The sequence below is a fragment of the Pteropus medius genome, unplaced genomic scaffold, assembly GCF_902729225.1.
Source record: "Pteropus medius unplaced genomic scaffold, Ma_sr-lr_union100, whole genome shotgun sequence".
NCBI lineage: Eukaryota > Metazoa > Chordata > Mammalia > Chiroptera > Pteropodidae > Pteropus > Pteropus medius.
In genome coordinates, this window is record NW_024340696.1 from 11,946,976 (window position 1) to 11,966,354 (window position 19,379).

The 19,379-nt window shown below is 39.0% G+C and overlaps 1 protein-coding gene across 2 annotated transcripts in view; it reads left to right on the top strand.

The window, feature by feature from the left end:
- TRIM44 (tripartite motif containing 44) overlaps nt 1-19,379 on the top strand; it is a 96,573-nt gene that overhangs the window by 43,841 nt on the left and 33,353 nt on the right. For both annotated transcript variants that reach the window (XM_039867077.1, XM_039867084.1), the window contains exon 4: nt 2,695-2,714. In XM_039867077.1, the coding sequence (XP_039723011.1) occupies nt 2,695-2,714 (20 nt within the window). The remainder of the gene's footprint in view (nt 1-2,694; nt 2,715-19,379) is intronic.

A 19,379-nucleotide genomic window follows, 5' to 3' on the forward strand; every position in this document is an offset into this window, starting at 1 on the left:
TTTCTTGACTGATTATCTACTGTGTGGCTTGTGCTGTGCTTGGTGCAGTGAATAAAGAGATAAACACCACACAGTTATGCACCCCTTTTACTAGCCAAGACTAGCAATCCTCCGAATGTCTGCTGACCTGTTAAAATTGCCTCGTAATGATGTGTGTGTATATTTGTTCTTTCATATATTTACTCATCGCTGCAACAGTGAAACTCTCACCATGGTCCTCCTCATGCTCTGTGATATTAATTATTATTTCAGAAAAGGACCACATTGTCTATAAGCAGCAGAGATAGATGAATATAAAGCATGATCTTGTGTGCCATCTTCTCTGCCCTTCCCCACTCTCCCTAGAAATGTTATTAATTAGCAATTCAGGGAAAGTACAATAATGACCATCACTTGTTAAACTTATAATGTACTAGACACTTGCTTAGTGTTTTACAAACATTTTCTTATTTATTTCAATCTATATAGCCACCCTGTGAGGTAAGAATTAGGCTCTCCATGTGTAAATGTGGAAACCGAACCTTGGAAATGTTAAGTAAATTGCCAAAAGCTTCGCTATTGGACTCGATGAACCAGAACTTCTGACTAACTCAGAAACCCTGTCTCTTAACCATTGCACAAAGATATGTGATTGTGAGGAGGACTTGCTCCAAATCATGAGAGAAAGTTTGGATAGTTTTTTCTTTCCTCTAGAAAATTATGTTTTAACATCCAAAGATAATTGGAAAATTGTGTTGAGGTTTAATTGTGTCATTCATATTTATGTAACTCATATTAAATTTAAATTATATGAATTTTTTCTTACTAGCTTATAATTCCCATAAGGCATGCCAGTTGATCAAAATGCAAAGAAAGCTTCCACAATCCCTATACCTTCCTTCTACCCCTCACCCCACTTCTCTCTCATTAGAGTACAGATGATCACCGCCCTTACCAATGTTGGAAATCCTTAACAGTGTTCGACAAATGCCCTTCATATCCAGCCTCCAGTGTATAATCTGATTTAAGTCACCTTTCTGGCCGCAGCTGACCTTTATAACCTCAGTTGCATTCCCAATCCCTCAACCCCACACAACTCCCACTCTTATAGCTCCTACCTAAGACATACATATATATATCCCCATTTCTAGTTTCACAGAACTCAAAATTTCTTAAACATATGTATTTCAATACTGCTGTGCCTTTGCTTTTGATAGTCTAGGACCCTTGCCACTTATCTTCTGTTGTCGGCCTGGGAAAATCTTGCTTATTCCTCAAGTGCCAATATAAGTGTCACCTTCTCTGTGAAGCCCCCGCCACTACTCCATGAGAGGCAGGGCTTATCACTTCACTTCTGACCATCAAAACATTCTGTTTATGTCTTTGGTAAAGCCGTTAACACATTTGTGTATAGTTCATTTTCTATCTGTTTCTCCTCAATGGGAGCTCTAGAAGGTTACATCATTATGAGTTATTTATCTTTTACACTTAGCACCTACCATAGTAACTTCTTCATGAAACATACTGAATTGTTACTGATATTGATAAAATAACCTTTATTAAGTATCTTCCTGTATCTTAAGCACTGTCTTGATATTTATAAACGTTATTTTATTTAATCCTCATACTCATCCTATGATACAAGGACAATTATTATTCCATTTAACAAATTAGGAAATTGATGTTAAGAGAGGCAAAATAATTTAACTAGAGTAACACAGCAAGCAAGTGATGGAGTCAAAATTTGAACCCAGAGTACCTGACTCCAGAGCTCTTTTATACCAATAGGAACAATCCATCAATCAAATCAAAAAGTTCTCTGGGAAATTATCAACAACTAGGAGATACATTCTCTATTGAGACCAACCCTGAATGGCAGAAGAGGAGGATTTAAAGATACTCTGTCACCAAAAGAATGAGTGAGGTCCTTGGAAAAGGCTTGAGAGGCATTCGAAAAATCTTGTTTGTTCACAAAAAGAGGCTCAAAGAAATCTGCTGTGATCACTGATAAAGTTAGGTTCAGAGAATGAATACCTGGAAAAATAACCCTCATATATTGTTTTTTCAAAGAGTGAACGAGAGAACCAGAAAAGCCTTGTTTGGCTGTGAATGGTGTAGGTCATCAAATGCCTTTTGCAGAAGAGAAGACTAAGATCCAGATTAATTATACAGCTCTGCCTAAGGGCACATGGCTAATAAATAACAGACCTTAGACTAGAATCCCGGTTTCTTGAGTCTCAGTTCGGTGCCCTTTCCACCATAGTGTGCTATATATTAGAGTTGCTGTGTTTCTGTTTAGAGAAAAAGATGATAGACCAAGGCAGAGATGAGTCTTTGAGGAAAACAGCTTGATGCTTTGGGAGCTGGTCAGCTTTTGCCTAAGACCTGCTGCTATTTTGGGCTCTCAGTTTGCTCAGAACTACATACTGCCAGCCATACAAATAAAAAGGCAAGGCTATTATTTAGGCCTCCTAGGTCTGTGCATTCACTTCTCTGCTTGCAAGGGCAAATTATCAGTACATCTCTGTTGGGCTTTTTGAACATAGGATTATATTATCTCTTGTCTTAGCCCTTAGATGTCTACTGGTTTGTCTCTGTTACAATAAATGCACAAGCCTTGCTTTCAGGTTGAGAAAGCAGAGGGAAAAGAAAGGAATCTAAGTCAGTCTTTAACCAGTGCTGATTTCTAATGCTGTTTCTTTCTGTTTCTTTCAGGGCGACGAGGAAGGACCCAGGTAAGATCACATTATTGCTGCTTGTCTGTTCTCGGAATTGAAGTAGAGTGACATTATGGCCTTTTAATGCCCCATGAAGTATGGACAGCCAAGGAATAGCACAGAAAAGGGATCTCCATCTTAAGCCAGGGCTTTGAAGATCTTATTTTGTAAGATTCTCATCTCCTTCCTCATCTATGCCATTTCCTGCCTGTAACCTTCAGATAAAGGTAGATTTTAAAGTATGTAATGACAGTAACTTTGCTTTATTCTTTAGCACATTCAGAATATCTCGTTAAGAAGAGTGGCACCATATTTGAATGGTAATTAGGTCTCAGGCGGACTGACGAGATAAACTTTTACATTGTTCTCTCTTGATTGGAATTGGGTTACATTTTTTTTAATGGGCTCTGGATCCAATATTTTTAATTTCTGATCTGTAATATCTTTTTGTCTGACTCAGGACACCTATACAATGAATCCTAGATCACAGGTATACAAAACTCTTTAGGAAAAAAAATGCTCCTTTGTGCTTCTGTATCACCACATGACATTAAAAAGTGCATTTCATTTTTGCCTCAACCTTACAGTGAACCTGGACTTTGGTTTACTTACCTCTTCTGTCATTCTGCTCAGGCAATGAGAACAGGCACTGGGAAGTGCTGCAGCTGTGCCATCAACACAATGACAATCTCTCTGTCACATGGGATCATAGACTATTAAGGCTAGGAGGTATTAAAAAGGTCATCCAGCCCACTGCTATTCAGAACTTTAGTTTTAGCAGAAGCACCTTTTTTTTTTTTTTAAATGAGTTTTAAGTAGAACCTCAGTGTATAAAAAACAATTTTTCTCTGGTTAAAGTTGGGGGCCACATCTGTTGATGAACCTTCTCTCTCATAATAGACCCTAAGGGACTTCTGCAGAAACCTAGGGTTTTCAAAACTCATTTGAAAATCACTAATCTAGTTCAAGTTTCTCATTGAAAGAAACTAAATGAATTGTCCAAGTTTACTTTACAGGAGCCAGGATTCAGTCCCTTCTCTGTTTTTTTTTTCCCCCACAAACCAACAAATATAGCTCCTTTTTTGTTTGTTTGTTTCTCCCTTCTCACGTCCTGAACCTTTTTCTTAGTGCTAAATATTATCCCACATCCGCATCTCCTGGTGCTTCCTCCCTTGGGAACTGTGGTGCTCAGCCTAGATCTAGCTCCTTGTCTACTGTGGTAAAGCCACAGGCACCTTGTTTTAAACCCACAGAACCCCAGGGAATCCCTTCAAGCTTCATCTTCCAGCCATTCTAGGAACAGGCTCCTTCTGTGTTGTGGTTCATTTCCTCCTTTCATTCCTTCCTTACCTCCTTTTTTACTCTTTCTTCTTCCCTCTCTTTTCTTATGACCCTACTATGTGTCAAGCACTGTGCTATGTATTGGGTATATAATGGTAACTAAAACAGACATGCTCCCTGACCTCGTGGGTCCTAAGTCTGGTGGGAGAGATGAGCCTATAAACCAGATACTTATGCTGTGGGGGAGGTTTAGGCGGCTTTAGGAAGAGCTCCTAAGTCAGTCCTGGAGGATAAGGGGAGGCTTACCAAAAATAGTTATACATAAACAGGTCTGAAAGATTAGGAGGCAAACAAATGAGGGATTGTTCTAGGTAAAGGTAACAACTTATATAAAAGCTCTAGACAAGAGAATAGTGAAGGAAAGAAAGCAGAGTCCAGACCATTTAGGGCCTTACAGGCCTCCTTAAGGTATTTGAACTCTATTCTGCAGGCAGTGGGAAGGCATTAAAGAATTTTAAACACTAGAGTTTGGGAAACTAGTTAGACTATGCTATCAGTAACGAGAGGCTAAACCAACAACTTCTCTGGTTTTTGACCAAGTCTTCACCACTTTCCACAGACCTTTGGTTTAGAAACACTTAAATTATCTCAGGGACACTCCACCTCTTCTACTCTCAGGACTAGCTCTAGCTTCTTAAAATCTAGGCCAAGCAGAGCCCTAGACATTCTTTCCCAGGAATAGAGTTCAAACAAGACCAATATAATGAAAACACTTTAGCAGCTGTAATGTGCAGACTCCACAGGGTAGAAATGGCAGTTCTGTCTTGGGAGAGCCTGATTAGGATGAACACTCTCATCTTGTCTTCATGGTCACATGCCAGAGTCACGTTGATTAGAAGAAGACAGGGACCTGATGAGGAGATTAACTCCCTTGAAAGACTACTATTCAATGTGAGGGATTGGCTTTAGAATTTAATTGCAGATACCTTCATGTCATTTTGACAAGACGGTGGTGAAGCATAAAGTTTCTTTACTAGCAACCAAGATGTCAAGCTGTTTCCCTCGATCTAGGCTGCCATGGATGTCAGCAGGAATTCTGTTAAACTGGGACTTGACAGAACCCTTTTTGGTACAATGAGCATGTTTCAATTTGGCAGAAAGAGGAAAGAGGAGTCATTTTCTTTTTAACTTAAATTCGTACTTGTTGGTTCCATTCATTTTGCTTGTGTTGAGCTATCATTTGGCTCAATTTATTCCAATTAACGCTTCACGCAGATTGCCTTTGATCTCAAAGTTCTCTTATTTATGATATACACTTCATCTCAATAAGCCAAACAGAGTTCTGTTCCAAAGGCTTCTGTACTGCTGACAGTATTAAATGAGGGTTTGATGTGTAAGGGAAACAGAAAGGAAGTATGAGTCTGCCGGTGCAGGGAATGGAGATGAATCTGGAGAGCCTGAGTTCCAGGTCTGCTTGGATTCTTATACTTGTGTCTCCTTTGCTAGCATTCTTTCCACACAGCCACTTCCTACTGTCTGCACAGAAGTTCAGGGAGAACTGGATTCCAGCCACTCTCCACAATGGTAGAAACAAAGGAAAATTTCTCTCCTATTGAAATGGATTGGTCTGCAATAGATCTATGTTTTCCTCTCTTTCTACCAGCTGGAGTCTCCCTGCCTTTCCCCTTTTCTGTTTTGAGTTCTTAAACTATTTGACATGAGGTGATCATGTATTTGTACTTTTGATCATGTCTGTCCTGTGCCCTGAATTTTATTTTGTCGTTGTTCCGCTAATTAACAACAATAATAATCATAGCTTCCATTTATTAAAAGTTTACTTTGTAAAGTGCTTTATGTATATTCTCATTTAATCCTCATGTAAAGCTTATAATGTAGTTATTATCCTACTTGTAAAATGAGGAAATTAATGCTCAGAAAGATTAGCTTGCCCTAGATCACAATTAGTAAGTGGCAGAGCGAGGACTTTAATGTAGTCTGGCTTCAGGGCTCATGCCCTCAACCACCATTCACACTGTCTCCAAGAGGCCAGGCCAGCGCACTTCTTTTTGTGACCCAGAATGAAAGCCAAGAAGATTCAAACACAGTCCTCAGAGGATCACTTTGGTCTTGTTCCTCTGAAAGCCAAGAAGATTCAAACACAGTCCTCAGAGGATCACTTTGGTCTTGTTCCTCTGACCTGGGAGTTCTTCCTTGCTTTGACATTGAATTGCTGTGGCCTCTGTTTTCTGCAAGCTGCTTCTCCTTTACTTAGCTTTTGTCACTATAAAGAGATACTTCTTCATCTCATCCTCACAGTGTCCTCTGAGTGTCAGCAGCAAAAAAGGTGCTTTTAGACTTCCTGAGGAGCAGCCAGCCGAGCCTTCCTTTGGCTCCACGGAGTAACTGCCTGTTGCCCCTCCATCTGGTAGTTTATTCTTCAAATCCATGATGCAGTCATATAGATGGCAAGGATTCTTGGAGAGCATGGAGGAGCTAAAGTCCTAATATGTAGAACATGGATATCAACCACTGTGGAGTCATCTTTTAAGAGGGCGTCTTTAAAGCCCAGAGTGATTCTTTTTTTTTCAAGCAGAAAAAGTAATTTACACTTTTGGCAGCAATTTTCTGTCTTCTCTATGCTATTATGGGAGATCTTATGTTCGTTCTCTCACATATTGGCTCCTTTTCTATTCCTGCAGGAGCCTGCTGAGAAATAATATATATTCGTGGAGAGGGGGTGGCAATAGGATCTGCTGCTTAAAAGCTGTTGTGTAGTGGGAGGAAGTCAGAGAGGGAAGGACCCTTCAACTCTTGTGCTCAGAGGAGAAAGGAGCAAGATCAATATTAAATTTTGATTTGCTGTTGAGATTTTCTGTGACTAAGAGGAAAATGGCTTTTTAATAGTAACAGCCATACTTGGGACTTCTATAGAATTTTTCATCTTCAGAACTGGCTCTTAATTCAGGCAAAAAGCTCCTGCTGAGATCAGTGTGAATCTGACCCATGCCAATTCCATGATCAAACAGGTAGCAAGTTCTGATGGAGCAGGAGCGCGAGGAGGGTCAGCAGACTGCCCTTCTGTTCTTGGTCTGCCTGCCTCTGGCTGTGTGACCTTGGGCAAATCATTTAGCCTCCTTGACTTTTTGTAGTCTGTTTTTATTTCCCTGTAAATACTAACTAGTCTTTTTATCATCCTGCTCCCCACCCAGTTTTTTGGGTATAGTTGTGGGGAGGAATATAGTCTTAAATATGGAGTGGAAAGAATCTGCTTATAGATTCTATAATTTGGTAGATTTTTTTAAATCTCAGTTTTTAAAAAATTTTTCTTGGGGTCATATACTAGGTACGTTTTCCCCCCTCTAAGATAATAACCTTATGTTCTTGGATATGCCATTTCTGTTCCCCACTTAGTTTGTAGAGATAAGAGAGATCGAAGTCAGTGATATACTTAGGTTTCTTTTGTCCTCTGATTGCAAATTATGGTTTGGTTTTGCATTATCCTTATTTCAGGAGACCTACCTGGAAGCCAAAGACAATGGCTTTGATAGTTGTGACATGGAATGGAACTGTCAGGGCTGCTTATTATACAGAAATGGGGTTCCAACATCTAAGTTGGCCTTTAGCATAGAGAGTCTCTTAACTGTCACATTTCCCTGTTATGGAGCCTGAGCTGATTTTGTTTTCCACTGCTGATGTGGATCGTTTATCTCTACTCACCTAAATGAAGGATGAAGCCATACTATACAGTGTGCTGCCTGTCTGATAAAAGCAAACTTCCTTGCTTAAGTAAGTGATTTTCAGATATTTGCCTATGAGACTCACCACTTTATTTTATGTATGTATATAACCAGAGAATTCATTCACAGCTGGAAAATGTGGCTTATTCTATTTGCCTCACACTGGAAATGCTGACTAGAAGCAGCCTGTACTATAACATTTATCTGCCTGCCTTTTCTGCCTTAATGCTGAGAGAAAAGGCCCAATAGAAAGGGGCCTGGATGTCATTTTGCATGCTGTGGTTTTACTCTAACTAACTTTAGTTCGCCAGCCAATACAGTAGTTTGGATGTTTGGCAGGCTAACCTTGTTTATATCTTTGGCCTCAGAGCTTATCAGAATAATGTTCGCCTCTAGGAACTCTGTTCCCTAATTTCTTAAGCAGGAGACATAGCAGAGGAGTTCTTTCGTTTGTTTACAAAGGCTTTCAGCTGTCCATGGTGTTGCCAACAGCAGGGGTGGAAAGATGATAAAGATCTCAGTCTAGTTTGAAAGAGAGAACTAAGTAAACAGTTTTAATTTCACATTTAAGCACAATATAATAATTGTTACTATAGAGTGAATTAGAAGTTATTATAAAGAAGCTTTTATTGAATGCCAACTATGTGCTGGAAGTAATTTAAACATTTACATATATCATCTCATTTATTTCTTACAGCAGTCCTGATAAGTGGTTAATTCATTATCTTCATTCCTCATCTGAGATGAGAAAACTGAGCCTGAAAGAGACTATATATACATGAGGTCACACACCAAAAAATGGTAGAACTGACATTCAGACTCAAGTAGCACAACTCGAGAATATGGGCTCTTAACCACAGCACTATAATGATTCTCTATAATAAATATGTTGGATGTAGAGTAGGATACAACTAACTCAGAATAGAGAATCAGAAAAGATAACATTTGTGCCCGACCTTGAAGGATAGGTAGAGGTAGGCTTTTCCAGATGGAAAGGTTAAGAAGGTCATCTAGCTGAGAGACCAACATGTCTAAAGGCCCAGAGGAGTGCAGACACATGTGCTGTGTGAGGAATGGTGAGTAGACTCTGGCAGGAGATCAGGTGAAAGATGGGTGAGTCCACCCAGTAAAGGGTCTTGTATGCCATACTGAGGTACCAAAAGGTTTGTATCGTTTCCTGTTAGACTTTACCTCTTCACTACAGCATTGTTCTGTCTATAGTAGAAATGGACATACTTCTGAATCTTATGGGTTTCTTTCTGTAGTCACATCTCATGATTTATTGTGAGTAAGTTGTTTGCTTTCCTTTATGCCTCAGTTTCCCAATCAAAATAGCATATCCTATTATACATAAAGGACAAATACGCTATGAAGCATTGACAGTATTCTTTTGGTTTCTTCTTTTAGACGGAGAAACAAGCAACTATGATAAAGTAGTTGTAAAAGAGAACTGGTTGTTAGATTTATGTCTTATTTATACCCCTATTTTGACATCTCCTGCCTTCCTCTAAAATCAAATTTGGAAAGTAATTAGTTTCTTCTAAATTAATGGGGAAAAGGAATACTAAAGCACCAACATTTTCCAAGTAGATTTAAGGCTATACATATTCTTAAAGCTAGTCAAAGAATTAAACTGATGTCACATTTGTCCCTAAGTTAGATCCAGTGCTGAAGAGTCTGGCTACAGCCTAGTTCTCTTCTTCCCTATTGTCTTCATAGCCATTTTGAACTGGCACTAATAGGTTTTAGGAAGTCACAAAACTCCGGTCTGTGTTGTACGAATAAGTAAATTTGATGTCATTGGTTTTGCCCCCCTCACCTGTGACAGCCACAGCAGAATTATTGTTAGTGGTGACATTTCATTTAAGGAGAAACCTGCTGGTTTTTAGCATCTTCTCATTTCCTCCCAGTGAGAGTCAGGCAAGAGGTCAATCATTTATTTTTCTCAACACTTTCCAAGGATCCTTCCCTTTTTTGTAAGCTCTATGTGGTTGAACTATATTCACTTCTTTACCCAGAAGCCCAAAGCAGGCATCTGTAACAGATGCCAGAAGCAGAAGCTGGAAAGCTTTTCGTTTAGTTTGTTTCCTTTTTTTCTTTTCAAGTTGGCATGAAGTTTAGAGTTAGTGGGTGCAGATTTCTTTAAAATTAGACCTGCGGAGAGGTAGCTTCAGACCTCTGAGATGGTCAAAAGTCGAGATATCACTGGGATACTCTAAATGGTAAAGTCTTTGCCAAAGACCAATATTCATGCGCCTGTGCTTGTTTGGACTCAGGACCAAACGAGTGGTTATAGGTTTATACAAGAAATGATTTCTTATCCACAAGCAAGGATTTCAGGGAAGAAAAACAATTTCTTATGTAAATGCTTCATTCTCCCCACTCCTTAGCACCACTACCAATTGTTCCCTGTAGGTTGCAATGTGGTTGTAAAACAGAAAAGCATTTTGTTTCCTTGGTGAGTACATGTCTCCTTCTCCTCTGATTTCATCAATTCTATTTAAAGGAAAGTGAGATTGAGCATGAGAAAAACAGTGTAGAGAAGGAGGAGCTGACAGAATTGCAGTGAGGTAGAGAAAGAAGCATTTCTCAGCTGCCCCTGGCTGCTAGATGCATCTTGATCTAGATGCTATGGGGGCTGTGTGCTATTTTATCCCACTCAGGTACTGCCACTCAAACAAGGACCAGTTAACATTGACCAAGCTGCCAGCTTCAGAGTTGTCCAGGATTAACAGCTAAATAGCAGTAATAATGAAGCCTCCTTATATGTTGAACATTAAATAGGAGCTAGACCTACATATATTATTTCAGAGCTTTAAAACAAATCTGTAAGGTATAGTTATTCTAATCTTTTTACAGATGAGAAAATTGATATTATAAGAGGTTAAGTGATTAAGGTATGGTCATATAGTTAGAAAGTGACTCAACCAGAATTAGAACCCAGATCAGACTTAAAATTCTGTGCTTTCAACCATTATACTATATACCGCCTTTCTTGGGAGATGGAAGATTAATGTCTTCTAATGTCTTGGCTGGGAATAAGTAAAGTTAATGGATGGAATTGTGACAAGCCAGCAGAGATTTGGCATTTTATCAGAAAGTTTTTCATTTTCTTTGTCGAATGCCAACAAGCAGTTTATCTGAGAAGGAAGTCAAGGTGGAGCTTGCCAGAAAAATGACTAAGGTGAAATGAACAGGAACTTCTCTCCCCAAACAGGTAAACATTAGTTTATTCCCTAGCTTTTGTGGAGCCAGCAACTGCCATTGCTTCTTCTGAAAGAGACACTGTTCACCCAGTGGCAGGTGCAGGCCAACTGTTGTCATGGCAACAGCAGGAGAGGCAAGTAGTTTAATTCCAGAACTGATAATTAACTGGGGGGTATGGTGGGGGTGGGGAGAGAAATGGGGAGATGATTGTTTTGGAAGGGAAAACTTAGCAATTACCGGCAGGCTGCATAGATGAAAAGGCCAAGCACAGATGCTTCAGCCCAGCCTGCCCCTAGGTCAGTGCTCATCCCCTCTGGTTAGGAATTTTTGACAAACTAAAATGAAGAGTTGAGTCCCCAGCCAACCAAGACTCTTTAAGGAACTAAATGAGGAAAGAAGACTATTACATAGGCTGTGAAAAAAAAATGTGAGGGGCCAGATAAATGACTTACCCAAAATGACATCCTTCTGCCTGAAGCAGTCCAGACATGCTATCTAAACTCAGCAGGAAGAGTTCATGCTTGAGGATAAAATAGGACTCACAAAGCATACCTGTTGTGAATTTCTATTTCTGTGGATAGAATGGGGTAGAGTGACTTCTTAGAAAATAAAAAGAAGACTTGGAAAGGTGATGGATTTGTTGTTTAGGTACTTTGCTCATCATGGCTATTAGTTATAAACCCTCAGAGATTGTAATAGTGAAAGTAAGCTAAGCATTCCACATTAATTATCTATCTCATTTAATTCTTACAGCAACCTAGGATAAAGCTGCTATTATTATTCAGGACTTAGATATATATGTTCAGTACCTTACCTTATATCATGTCAGACTTAGATATATATGTTCAGTACCTTACCCAAGGTTACAGAGCTAGTAAATCAATATACTGAATCCTATTATCTTATTCATTTGTATTTATAAAATAGAACCTATACTACTTTATAGAGAAGTCATAGTCCCAATCTAGAACAAAATCAAGCTTAAGTAGATATAAACAGTTATAATTAAAAAAAAAAAACACTTTTTTTCTAGTAGGACTAGGTAAGTCAAAAAATAAAAATAACTGAATGAGCAGTATTAGAGAATGTCCTGTCATGCTTTTGAGATCCTTCGGACTTGTAGCTCATAGATTAGCCCTGTGTCCCAAGCCTTAATCAGGTGAATGTGTGAATCTTATGGCACAAGGCAAGTTAGAGCTTGGAAGAAGAGGTGACTTAGTGACATTACACAGAACAAAAGACTGTCCCAAACTTCTCTAGTGATAATTTTAACAGAACTTCCATGGTTTATGTATTTTTCATGGGAAAAATGCTATAGTGCATGTAGCCAAGACTTCTCTGTATTCCAAAGAGAGGGAGAAGGAGAAGGAGGAGAAGAGGGAGGAAAGAGGGAGATGGTGGGGGCAGAGGGAGAGGGAGACGGAGATGGTGAGGGGAGAGAGAAAGAGAAATTTTACTTTAAAACAGTGAGTCTCAGTAGGAGGAGAAACAGCATTGATCAGTGGTATTTATTGAGCACCTGCTTTGTTCCAGGCATTGTATTTGGTGCTGGAAATACAGTTTTCAACAAAACATTTAAGGTCCATGCCCTCAAAGAGCTTAGGTTCTAGAGTGTCAAGTAAGGATTGAGGAATGTAAGTGGTATGTAATTTAAAAACACATTTTAAAGAAACCTAGTTCCTTCCTTAAAGCCTATTATAGGAAATAAAATTTTCCCAGTCCTTCTAGCTGGTAGAAAATGTGCAAAAGATAGAATAAAAGAGAAGTATAGATTGATGATCACTACTTAAAACTATGAGCTCCCCTCTTTTTTCAGAGGTTTGACAAACTAATAAGTTGATGTTGCCTTTGCAAATGAAACAATTAATATCAAAATTTGGGAGCTCAACTGACAATAATTATGCTGGAAAATGTAATTTTGCCTGCATAATAGAGGTAGGATTATTTCAAGGAGATCTCATTAATGTGCTATTCATCAACAAAGAACAGTGTGACCTTTCTCTTATTAGATTAGTGCGGGGTCATGATGCAAAAGGCTGTTGGAATAATTCTCAGTCTTCTGTTCTAAGAAAATAAATTAAGCACTGTCTAGAAGTCTAAATATGGAAATTGAAATCATTGAAGACAAAAACAGTGTGGCCACTCATTCTGGAATCAGCATAACCTTCTGTCATTTCTGTAAGTTTCATTCTTTTATTCATTTAACAAATTTTTATCAAGTGTCTGCTATGTGCCAGGAAGTGTTAGATGTTAGAGCTATAGTAGAAATTAAAACCAAACATAGTCCTTATTTTCACGGTGCTTACTATGTAGTATTTGCTCTTTCCTCCATATTTCAGGGGCATCTATTCCATGTCTGCTTAACTCTCTGAAAGCTTAAAGATTCAGCAGCCTACTAAAATGATGCATGTCATGTACAGTTATAAATGGAAATCTCCCAATGCAGGGATTCCTGCATTATATTATGACTGAACACTAATATTAGACTGAACACTAATTACTTGAGTTGTTGACTACTTCTTTTAAACTAGGGTCCCATGGTTCAATAAGTTTGGCAAATGCCGCTTTTTTTCCCACCTCTTAGAGTTCCACAGTTAGGCTCTGAGTAACTCAGTGATGTTCGTCTTCAGTAGAATTTCTCCGTCCTTCAGTTTTCTCATCAGTCATTAGGGCTAATAGCACCCACTCAGTCTGTGTTAAGGATCAAGTGAGATAATACATGTGTATGAAAGTATGTAAGAAATGCAAATAAGAAATGTAAATGATGCTATATACCCTTCAAAGTATAGAGCACTAAACAAGTTAAGTAGAATTGGATGATATAAAGTCACAAAGGTTTTTATAATGGTATTTGTTAAGGTATAATTGTATTTACAACCTGAAGTTCATATATAAATCATTTAAACAAACATTTACCAGAAATAACAAAGGAAACAAGAAAGTTGACCTTGATTCAGCACAGTTACAATTTATAGACATCTCTGCACACAGACATCTCATTTCCTTATTCTAACAAACCTGAGAGGTGATTTTGTTATCTCCATATTATGTAGATGAGTAATTTGAATGAGAATAAGTGACTTGTCCAAGGTTAGCCAGCTAGAGCTAGAAATGGCAATAGTCAGAACTTGAATTACATCCTTATTCTACATCCAGTGCCTTTGCTCTCTTAGCTGCTTTCATTCAGAACATAACTCTTGTTTTCCTCCTCCCTCTCCAAAGTGCTTCTACCCATGAGTTCTTCTCAGTAAATGGCATCTTGTGTCTGAGGCTAGTAACCTAGGAGTCATATTCAATCTCTCTTTTCTTCATATTCCATACTTAATTAATCATCAAATTCTCTCAGATTCACCCTCAAGTATACATTAAATATACACCAGGAACTTCTTACCACTACCACCACCCCATTCTGGTCCAACTCACATAACTTCTCGCTAAGAATCCTACTGCTTTCTCCTTGTTACCACTCTTATTCATCCTTCCCCCATCTACCTCCACTCCCCCTTATTTTCTTGTTCACATAGACACCAGAGTGATCTTTTAGGATACAAAGGATATCATGTAATTCTTCCGTTTAGAATGTTTCAGTATGAGTTATATCATGTTTGGAATTTGCTTCAGAGTAACCTGGGTGAAAGGGGGCCTATAAATTCATACAAATTGCAGCTCCCACCTACCTCTCCATCCTCATGCCTGCCACTCACCGCATTGTTCTCTTCAGTCACACAGCGTTCTTACTCTTCTTCACACAGGCATGGTCTTTATTCCTACTTCAGGGGCTTTGTGCTTATGTTTTCTTCTGTCTGAATGTGCATCCCAGATCTTTACATGGCTCACTCTCACTTTATCCAGGCCTCTGCTGAAATATTACCTCTTTAGATCTTCTGCTTTGGTTATCTGCATATACTTGTCACTAGATAAGAATGTATAATGTATTTAACTTATTATTTTCTTTCTTCCCCAGTAGAATATAAATGTCATGAGTACCCTGAAAGCTTTGCCTTTTAAACCACTGTATTCTTAGTGCCTACAACATTATAGGCCCACATTAATTTTTTGAATAAATAAATAGCTATGCAAACCCCATTTTCTAAGTTGTGGAGAGAACTCTGGTTTAGAATAGGAAAATCTTAGTTTCACTTGATCCCATTCTCAATCTGTCACCTTGTACAGGTCATTTACCTTCAGCCATTATTTGGGAGTTTGCTTTTGTTATTCACAAAACTCCCCAAGTGATAGAGTTTGGGGGGCTGGGTGGGGATTAAATGAGCAAATGTATATGAGTCCTTTGAAGATAATAAGATGTTACAGATATGGAAGAAAAAGCCTGTATGTGACTTTCAGAGCCTGATCCCCTCAAGGGCAGTACTGGTAGGGAATTTACACAAATCCATTTCTTAGTATTTCTCTGCAGCTCTATACTTTTAAGGCTTGGCAGAGACTCTACCCTGGTAATGTTAGAATCGTAAGCCTGAGAGCTTTCATTCATCCTCAAACCCTAGCCTAAAGAACAACTTGCCCAAGCCATATGGTTCTCATATGACTATGTGAAATAATGCTTATGCATCATAGATTTTGCTAAGAACCAACTAATATTAAAGTATCGAGGTATAGTTCACTTGAGCAAGACTTCCTTAATGATGGGAAAATCTTCTCTTGATTATTCTCAGTCTTATTTTGTTTCTCAGAACATGCCATATTGTGTTTAAATAAATGAGTAACACTGTCATCACAAAAACGAGATCTAACTTTAATGCCGTTCAGAACAAGAAAGGCTCATTCCATGTGGTTGCCAGATTGATTTAAAGGAACTGACCCTTCTGTCTTAAATACTGTCCCCCAGGTGATCAGGACTCCTTTCAAAGATTTGTACTCTCTGCTGACTTCTGCTTTTGTCCACTCAGCCTCTGTGGTGGTCTTAGCAGTTCCATCCTCCTTCTCCCATACCTCATCTAAGGAGCCATCTGTCTTACCGCTCTGACCAGCGTCAGCACTTGTCATTCTGAAACATTTCTTTCTCGATAGAAACTGACAGATAATGTAGTGAAAAGTTCTAATTGCTGTAAGTTGTGTTATCATTTGTATCATGGATCCTATAGCAATGAAGTTCCTTACCAAATATGTGAAATACAGTCGTTCACACAAAAGACAGAGAGGGAGACGGTTTCTTTGTTAAGAGGAGAACTAGACTGTTCTATGACCTTAACCTGTTGCTACCTCTACTCTCAGGTTAGGGGGAGGCAGGTAGAGAGGGAGAGGAGCTGTTACCTGCTTCTGGAGCCTATCTGACGGCTGAGACAGATTGTGGTACCAAGAGGAGTTTCAGTAGAAGAGACTGGCTCTGAAGTGTGAGGCTACCTCCACTTAAGGTCCTTTGGTTCTTTCTTAATTAAATCAAATGACAAATGTTGGTTCCATGTAATAATGATGAATAGGAGAAAAGTAACTGATTTTCTGTGATAGTAACTGGTAAAACTATAATAGAATCCACTAATTGAAAACTAAGTGCCCAGTAAGTACTAAGCAGTTTACACGTGAATGTTGGTCTGGGCTTTGAGGCTTTGTGTTCATGGTAATCTTTCAGTTGCATAACAGAGGTATGCTAACATTACCTTAGTTAAGGAGAAGTTGTCGTAAGAATGCTCAGGTAAGTAAAGAGGACAGAGAACAGTCTCGGCCTCCTTACATTCCTCGTGGAAACATCATTCCAGATGTAGTGCCACACTGATGGCCAGTGTCCATGATGCCTCTTCAGCAGCAGCTTCTGTTGCTATCCCTCCAGTGCTCTGCTATGGGGAGAGTCAGCTATCTTTCTGCTTTTTAATCTGTACAACTCCTACCTTTTTTCAAGGTCCAACTTAGTTCCCTCTTCTTTGAATCCTTCTTTGATCCTCTAGTTTTCATAGTTCAGTTTTGGACTTACTACTTTCTCCTCTGTTTTGTAATTATCTGTATGCTATGTCGCACTAATAGCCTGTGAACTTCTGAATAGCAACATCTGTACTTGATTTTTTTAAATCTCAGCAACACATAGCAGTTCAGTTATACTGTTTGCTAACTATATATGTGAGCAATACTTTGCCATGTTCCAAACTTGGAAAATGACTGACTGGGACTTGTGCACCCTTAGCCATTCCTTAGATAGTAACAATCTTGGCCATAATCGCTAAAACTGATTGAGGGCTAACTATGTGCCAGGCGCTGTTCTAAGAGTGTTACGTGTCATGATTTCATTTAATCCTTATAATATCCTCACAGGTGAAGAGGCTGTTACCACCCCTATTTTTTAGGAGAATTTAAAATGAAAAGAATAAATAATTGGCCCAAGATCACACAGCCAATAAATGGTAAAGGGCTGGGGTTTGAACCAAAGCCGTCTGGTTGCAGAGTCTATGTTCTTAGTCACCTCTCTCTGCTGCCTTCTTCAAATCACTATTGTAGGCTTGCACAGAAATAAATGAATGAATGAATGAATGAATGAATGACAATTTAAATATTTAGTAAATAAATATTAAATGTTCTCCCATGCACATCTGCTCTAAAGAGAGGTTTTAATCTTTTCTACTTAATATATTTAATCTAAAGAGGAGTGTTACTCTATTTAACTATTTTAATCTAAACTATTCTTTGCTGTTTTCGTATAAAGCTACACATGAGCCCTGTCTGCTGTTTGAGCCTTCTGAGAGGGGCAGGGATGCAGTAGGGAGAGTTTTGCAGAGAGTAAACTGTTAGGACTGTGGTAAAAATAACCCCTGGAGAGGTTTGGGTAGTACTTTCTCTGTCCTTGGCAAGTGGTGGGCTGCAAAGGTGCTTTCATAACAGTGGCCACCCTTTCAGCTTCAGAACTGTGTGCCTTGTGCATGAGGAGATTGGAGAACAGCATTCTGTCTGAGCCAGCAGTAGTGCAGGCTGCTGTCTGGAAAATCAGGGTGAGAACTTAAATATATAATTCTGAGATATTTCCCAAAATAGATAGACTTTTTGTGCTGATTCCTGCTTTTCCAGTTGAGGCCTGACCATTTCCTCTTTCCTCTTTTAAAACAATCTGTCTAGAAGGTGTTTCTCTTCCTGCCCACCTTTGAGTGATAGGGCTAACATCTGAGAAGAAAGACGTCATCTCCCCCTCCAAAGGTTATGTTTCTGAAAACAGAACACAACTTTCAGTCTTGAAAGTTGTTTAAAATTCAGTCTTTGACTCTGGAGTTCTGAGTCAAAGTGAGGAGAGCTCAAGCCAGACATCTGACTCCCCTGAGGACTGGAGCTACAAAGGGTGAGCTCTTGCCCTGAATCAGCCACCATCAGTTGGTAAAAACAAGTCTTTAACTGAACCTTGACCAGGTGCTTAGGTTTGTGATTCAATGGAATATTTGACTGCAAGTAGCTTACAACCAAGGGGAAATGGCGGAAGCTAATTAAGATTATAATATGTGAAATGATCAGACAACAATAAGATAACACATAATTAAAAACCAAATGTGTGTTTCAAACTCTAGCAGTTTTAAGAGTTCTCAGAAACAGTGTAATACACTGGTTAACGAATATGGGCTTTGGAGTCAGAGGTTCTGGGTCTGAATTCCAGCTTCATCACCTATTAGCTATTTAACCTTAGCCCTACTATTTAAACTCCCTAGGCCTTGGTTTTCTCAACAGAAAAAGGAGATAATAATGGTGTCTAAAATAAGGTTACTGTGAGGATTAAGGAGATAATTATTATTCGTTTAGTTAAAAAAAAAAAAGAAAAGAAAAACCCGTTGAGTACCTTCTTTTTGCAAGGCACTGTTATAAGTGCATGGGATATGCAAATGATCCAGAAATCTCAGTGATAACAACAAACATTTATTTCTCTCTCATACTACATGTCTACTGTGGTTCAGCTTTAGCTCTGCTCCTTTCTCCTTCATTCTGAGGGAGGTGGCTAAGAACATAGAGTTTGCAACCAGATGCTTTGGTTCAAACCCTGGCCCTTTACCATTTACTGGCTGTGTGACTTTCGGCCAATTATTTAATCTTTTCATTTTAAATTCTCTTCATCTGGAAAATGGGGAGTGGTAACAGCTTCTTCACCTGTGAGGATGTTATGAGGATTGAATGAAATCATGACACGTAACACTCTTAGAACAGCACCTGGCACATAGTTAGCCCTCAGTCAGTGTTAGCGATTATGGCCAAGATTGTTACTATCTAAGGAATGGCCAAGGGTGCACAAACATGGCAAAGTATTGCTCATGTATATAGTTAGCAAACAGTATAAAAGACCTGCGATGTATTGCTGACATAAAAACAAGTGCAGATGTTGCCATTCAGAAACCCCCTGTGTGGGACATGCTGGAAAAGAGAAAAGAGCAGAGGCAAAGTGTGCAGCCGACCCCAGTAGAGCAGGGGATCACTGTTGAGGCTGAATGAGAAGTGATTTCAGATGGAAGGAAGTATCTTGAAGGCCTACAAGTTTACAATGTTA